Source organism: Chlamydotis macqueenii, chromosome 16 (assembly GCF_036417535.1).
Source record: "Chlamydotis macqueenii isolate bChlMac1 chromosome 16, bChlMac1.mat, whole genome shotgun sequence".
Taxonomy (NCBI): Eukaryota; Metazoa; Chordata; class Aves; order Otidiformes; family Otididae; genus Chlamydotis; species Chlamydotis macqueenii.
Window position 1 is genome coordinate 14,739,124 of NC_141571.1, and position 6,658 is coordinate 14,745,781.

The following is a 6,658-nucleotide window of genomic DNA, read 5'->3' on the forward strand; positions in this document are numbered from 1 at the left end:
TCGGTTCTGGATATTCACCTGCAGTGCTGTACCACCTTTTGAAAACCTTGAACACTTCATACAAATAAATCACCCTAATAACCAGCAACTGCAAGATAGTCAGCCGAGAACATTTTGTTTTGGTGAGCAAAGAGTATTGATTGTGTATTTGTGTCCTTGCAATGAACTTGACGCTATGACGGCAGCCAAAGAAAACAGGATTATCTCCCCTGCTGATCCCTCAAGGGGCAGGGGTGGGGAGCAAAGCAGTCTTACCAAACTGGAACCAGCCACAGGACTTTTCCAGGGCTGAGGAGCTCTGTGGTCATGTCCAGGGCCTGGGAAGCAGAGGGCTGCTGCTCCCTGGCTTAGCTGCTAGGAGGGATGCTGAGCCCAGCACTGCACAGCCCCTTCCCGCGATGCTGGGAAGTGAAGCAAAGTGGAAAACAAACCCTTCAGGTGCCTGGGAAAGCTGGAATCCTAGAACAGCAATCCCAATCCAGATTTGGCCTGCTCACAGAAATACACCCTCTTAGCCCCAGCTTTTCAAACAAACCTCTGCTACCTCTGCTCCGCAAATTGTCTATGGGTCTTCCCAGAATGACTGTCAGACACAAGGGTGAGGCTCATGCCCACCCCAGAAAGGACAAGGGCTGCCAGCACAGGGAGATGGTCACACCTTGTCCCTAAAGCGAGAACACCAAAAGCAAGGTGCATCCTGAGGGGTACCCTGGGTGACTAAGAAGCCATCTTTTTGCTTTATTTAGCAGCTCTCCTTGAGCTCTACTCCAAAGACAAGAATCCACTTCTCAAAGAGGATGAAGCAGCCCTGGAAGGCGACTGCCTGGTCAGCCACTTTAGGCAGCAGTAGCACAGGTGTATTAAAAATTTCCACCATCACCACCCCTTGGTAGAGCAGAGCATAATCAGTTCTCAGTTTTCTTTCCCAGAGTTAATTCACTTCATGTCAAGTGGCCAAATGCATCTCCCACCCCTGCAAGCCAGCAGCACCTCAGCTTTAGGAAGGCAGTGAATCGCCATCGATTTAGCATTGCGAGGGATCTCCCCCTTCCTGTTCTGCTGCCTTCTCCTCCTGTTTGCACAGCTGACTCAAGCTGCATAGCGTGAACGTGGGTTTCAGAGGCAAAGTTCACTGCCACGGCAGGGAGTTGCCAGGAGTACGAACTCTGTCCCCCTTGCACCGCACCGGTGATGGAGCTGCCCGCACAAGAGTGGGTCGTGTCCTTTAACAGCAACTTGAACTTCTGCTTGATTTTCAGGGCTTTGTGCCACTGGAACATTTATAGTCAAGTGGAAGGGACACTTATCCAGAGCAAACAAGATGAATAAAACATCCCTTCAGCCTTCCCTCCAGGCACGCCCCATTTCACATCACCCCAGTACACAGCATGCCTCCTCACCGCCAGCCCCGGTCTGACCCAGAGCCAGCCCGAGGGGGAGATTCTGTGTTGATGGAGATGCTCCCACTGCAGCCCAATTTCATGGGTGAATTCAGATCTGCCTGCAATTACCCTCCCCCAAAGCAGGTGAGTTATACTGCAAGGGCCAGGAGCAGGGCTCAGAGAAACTAGGCACCATGCATTTGTCTTGGGGACATAAAAGAAACAAAAGCCCCTCCTCTCCCACCAGACAATGAGATTAAATTCTTCATCTCCATCTCATCCGTGACAAGGTTGTTTTAATCAAACACATCCTAACCCAGGCACGTAGGAGGCTGCACTCACTGCAGATAACGAGAAGGAAGGCAGCACAGGGCACAGCCCACACGTGATCCGCAGGGCAAAGCCAGCCCTGCTGCCCTCCCAGCCCCCAAACTTCCATCCCCTTCGGAGTGCATCCCAAACCACCCAGCACCCAGTCACTGGCCAAGGCACCTGACAGCCAATTCCAAAATCACATAGTTCAAGGAGAGACAGGACAGCTTTTAACCTCTCCCAGGGACCAGAGATCCTGACAAACACAAAGCCACGATAGAAGGATTTTCAAAGCAAGACACTTTTACCTTTTACCCTGGGGAGTAGTTACAGATCTGCAAATTTAACATCATTTCTATCATCCAGTATTTCCCTCTCTTTGACAAAGATGACAGCAGTCCCTGGAAAACTGCCTTCCCCCTGCAGACCTATCAAACCCTCTTTTCCTTAAAACTACTCACAGACTATGTCAGCTTTCCCAAAGCAGGCAAGAGGAGGGCTCTGGGGGTCTTCCACATGAAGAAATATCATCCACATCATTCCTATGGGTCTTCTTGGACAAGCTTCAGTTTCTGTTTAAATTTGCTTAGGCCTGACAGCTGGTCAGAGTTTGGTTGAAATACAAAAAATATCTGCAGGACTTGTGCACTTGGCACAAAAAAAAAAAAAATTACAGTCTGCTGAAAAGTGAGTGGTACCCACGGCCTGAAGGAGTCACCTCCCTGAGAGCAATGAAGTGTTCTGCTCCCACCCAGTCACCAGTGCAGGAGAATCTTCCCAGAAAAGAGTAAACACCCCCAGAAGAGGAGCAAAGTCAGACACAGCTCTGGGCTACGTGGTTCATTTGAACGAGGTGATCTGCTAGGTGGAGTGGCCCTGCACAGCACTGAAGCATGCTTGTGTTTTCCCTCTCCCAGTATTGAAACAAAGGTCAGGCAACCTGCAACCGGGGGATGCGTTTGGAAGGGTAAAGGAGAAAAGACCCTTGATTTCGTTTTTTCTCTTTTTATAGGGACATGAGGGTAAAGTGATTTTATTTTGTTGCTGGTTTTGCTGTACAACCTGGGGTGTGCTGCTGCCACACCTCAGAGGACTCTGCCCCTTGCGATGCACATCTGAAGGATTCAGCTGAATTCCCAAAGCCGGACCAGAGACCCAGCCGGGGAAAACCAGCTGAGCTCCCCAGAGCAGCTGCAGCCAGCACAGATCTGGCAAGGTACATCTGTTTATTTGTTCATTTCCAGCATTGTAGTGTTGTGTACCCTCCTCCCACTCCCTCCTTGTGCGCCCGCCCGCCCCCCCCCCCCCCCCCCCCCATCCCACACCACATTTGTGCATCCTCCTTTGTTAAAACCAGCGTTCCTTATTGAAGCCGTTTAGCTCCCCGCTTCCCACATCCCTCATTCCGCCAGCCACAGCTTGCCAGCCCCGGGTGCTGCTTGTGCCCCTCAACATCTCCCTCATTCCTGAGGAGCTCAGCCCTGGAGCATCCGCTGCTCGCCAGCATCAACCTTATTTCCTATTTAAATCTCCCCACAGAGAGAAAACTTCTTTCTCCCCCCCGCCCCCCCAGCTTCCCCAGCATGAACAAGTGCTAATTGCTCAGATGTGCCACGCACAGACAGAGCCACCATGTTGATATGATCACAACGCCAGTAACGTCAGCATCCCAGAGACCCTCCTCCGAGCAGGATCAGAAGGAAGAGGCTCAGCGGCTCAACGCAGAGCAGCAGGTGCCGAGGAGGCAGCCGGAGCCGCTCGCCAGGTAAGGGGCACCGTCAGCCCTCGATTCCCGATCCTGGCTTTCCTGCGCACTTTATCGCCGCGCGACCACAAAACGCAAGGGAGGCACTTCTTTTTGCAGAGCCTGGGGACCAGTTGCCAAAGCTCTGATCTTCACAGGGGGTGGGTTGTTTGTTCACTTTCCTGCGGAGGAATTCTCAGAAGTAGGGGTCAGGCGATAACGATGGATGTGGCAGCTGCTAGAGGTGTAAACAGATGGGGTAATTCTTGCTTTGACTTTAAAGTGGATTTGCTTTCAGGATGCTTCACCCCCCTCCTTCCCTGAGTAATCCTGAACTTTTGAGATTTACAGATTCATCTGTCCATCTGTGCCAAGTTTTGAGTGCTGCCACAATTGCTTGCAACAGGGATGGTCTTCATTTTGAATAAGATCATAACCTATCCTTGCCTAAAGAGTTATTCTAATTGTTGGTTAACCCTTCGTTTGTTAAATACTCCTTGAACTCTGTGTTCTCCCTCCTCCTTCTTTTGCTAGGGGACCCTGGGAGCGGTGAGTAACCATGTCGGAAACTTCATTGTGAAATCTCAGTCAATGAAAAGAGTCTGAATTCCGGAACAAAGAAAGGCACTGATTAAATCCTGCCACACTTCTGCTCCGGCGTGGAAAAGCCAGCACCGTGCGAGTGAAACGGCAGCCATCCCTCAAGTCCTCAGAGGGCTGTGAATAACCCACCTGGCATAAAGCCTCCTCTCTGCCAATTTGGAGAAGGGCTTTTGCTGCAGACAGCTGAACCGGAGCCACTTGACTTCCCCAGCAGAGAAAAGCCACAGCTCACCGGGATGCTCTCAGAGACAGGAGTTCTTGACTTACACAGGGAGTTATAACTCTCTCGTTTGCTTTGTTCATGGAGCCTCATGTGTCTTTTTTCCCCTGATCACTTCAAAATCTAACTTCTCCAATGATGGGGGACAGGAGAGGTAAGTTAGATGGTCCATGCTGCCTGACAACACACTCTTTGGAAATAATCTACTTTTAAATGAGATAGCAGTGGCTTCTCAAAAAAAAAAGGCTCTCAGTTCTGGGCTAGCAGGGCTTTGCGTGACATCCAAGGGCAGTCTGCAACCAGCAGGCATGGGAAACAGCTCTTTTTGGGACAACTTGAACAGCACCTGCAGCAATGCAGGCAATAGCTGCTACCTGGACAACAGCATGAGGTTCAACCTAACCTTCCAAGAGCAGGCAGCCGATTTCTACATTGTCCTCCCTGTGATTTACTCAGTGATCTGTGCTGTTGGGCTCACAGGCAACACCGCTGTCATCTATGTGATCCTCAAGGCCCCGAAGATGAAGACTGTGACAAACATGTTCATCCTGAACCTTGCTATAGCTGATGACTTGTTCACACTTGTCTTGCCCATTAATATTGCTGAACACCTCCTCCACTACTGGCCCTTTGGAGAAGTCCTCTGCAAGGTCATCTTGTCCATAGACCACTACAATATCTTCTCCAGCATTTATTTCCTAACAGTGATGAGCATAGACAGGTATCTGGTAGTACTGGCTACAGTCAGGTCCAAGAGGATGCCACATCGTACGTACCGAGCAGCCAGGATTGTCAGTTTGTGCATCTGGATCCTAGTCACCATCATAGTTCTCCCTTTCGTCATCTTTGCCAATGTCTACATAGATGACCTGGCAATCAAGAGTTGTGGTCTCAATTTCCCCAAGCCTGAAAGGCTTTGGTTCAAAGCCAGCAGGATCTATACCCTCATTCTCGGCTTTGCCATTCCAGTATCCACCATCTGCATCCTCTACACCATGATGCTCTACAAGCTAAGGAACATGCACTTGAACTCTAATGCTAAAGCCCTGGACAAAGCCAAGAAGAAAGTCACTATTATGGTCTTCATAGTCCTAGCTGTGTGCCTCTTCTGTTGGACCCCCTTCCACTTGGCCACCATTGTGGCTTTGACCACTGACTTGCCCCAGACTTCCATGGTCATCGGTATATCCTACTTCATCACCAGCCTCAGCTATGCCAACTCATGCTTGAATCCTTTCTTGTATGCTTTCTTGGATGACAACTTCCGGAAAAGTTTCCGGAAGATGCTGGAATGCAGAACTTCTTGAACAGTGGGTTGGGGCTCACAGATCTCTTTTCTTGCCACGGCTTTGCAAAGGCAGTTTGCAGACTGAACAGGTGGCTAACGAGCGCACAATGTTCTCTTTCATGTACATGTCGTGAGTGCATCTGTTTATCATTATCATTCATGTGGTTTGTCCTGTCTACCTGAGAGTCCTGCGTTTTCCCTCTGCACCTCAACCCCGCAAAGTTGCGTGTCTATATTCTTGTTTTTAATCACACACCTTGATGCATTAAGGAGAGAGAACTTCCTTTTTCAGAGGTGCACATCTACTACACAGCGGTCCTGTATTGCCATCTGCTGTACAGCACAGACCGGCTGGAGAGCAGCCTTCAGATTAACGTAATGCTCCATTCTCTGTAGCCGTGTTATCCGGAGGATCGTTTCACGGAGCAGAGCTAACGAGCACTTTCAATGACATACCAATAAAACGCACAGAGGATGCAAGAGGGGTATTTGGAAGAGAAAACAAACCATTTTCATGTCCATGTATAGGCATGTGTGTGTCACAGCTTTGGTTTCAGGGCATTCTCCACCCCCACCCCAAATTCCCTCTTTCCTGACCTGTTAACACAAGTTAAATTTAAACCAAAAGCAAGACTTGAGTCTCAAAAATAGTGTTAGACAACACACCACACAAATACTATGGCGACCGTGGGAATTTGCGTTATAAATTATTTTTGACTAGTTGTTCCTGTTAAGTGTCACATATATATTTATTTGAGAGTGATTAACGAAATAAATCTCATGGGGAAAAAAAAAAAAAGACTGGTCTTTCTTTCACTAGAGGAAATGTACACTACTTGTCCCATGTCTTTGCTATATATATAGCATTCTACCTACTGTAAATTTAAAAAAAAAAAAAAGTAGATTTGTAATAAAATTAAGATGTTTTGTAAGCCAGAAGAAAAACCCTAGCAAGCACTGCAGTTAAAGTTCCTTAACAGGTAAATAGCAAAACTACTTCCACAGAGCCAGTGCCTGAGAGGAAGAGTATGGCGATCAGAAACACCGTACTGAAAGCTTCAACAACTACCAAAAACACACCGAAACCTCACCTCCCTCTCCTAGTGAGG

At 48.8% G+C, this 6,658-nt stretch overlaps 1 protein-coding gene across 1 annotated transcript; it reads left to right on the top strand.

Moving 5' to 3' along the window:
* The first annotated feature begins 4,474 nt into the window (after positions 1 to 4,474).
* On the top strand, positions 4,475 to 6,286 carry NPBWR2 (neuropeptides B and W receptor 2). The gene has a single exon (XM_010119341.2). The coding sequence runs from the start codon at positions 4,570 to 4,572 to the stop codon at positions 5,566 to 5,568; it is 999 nt and encodes a 332-aa protein (XP_010117643.1). The 5' UTR covers positions 4,475 to 4,569; the 3' UTR covers positions 5,569 to 6,286.
* Positions 6,287 to 6,658: the final 372 nt, after the last annotated feature.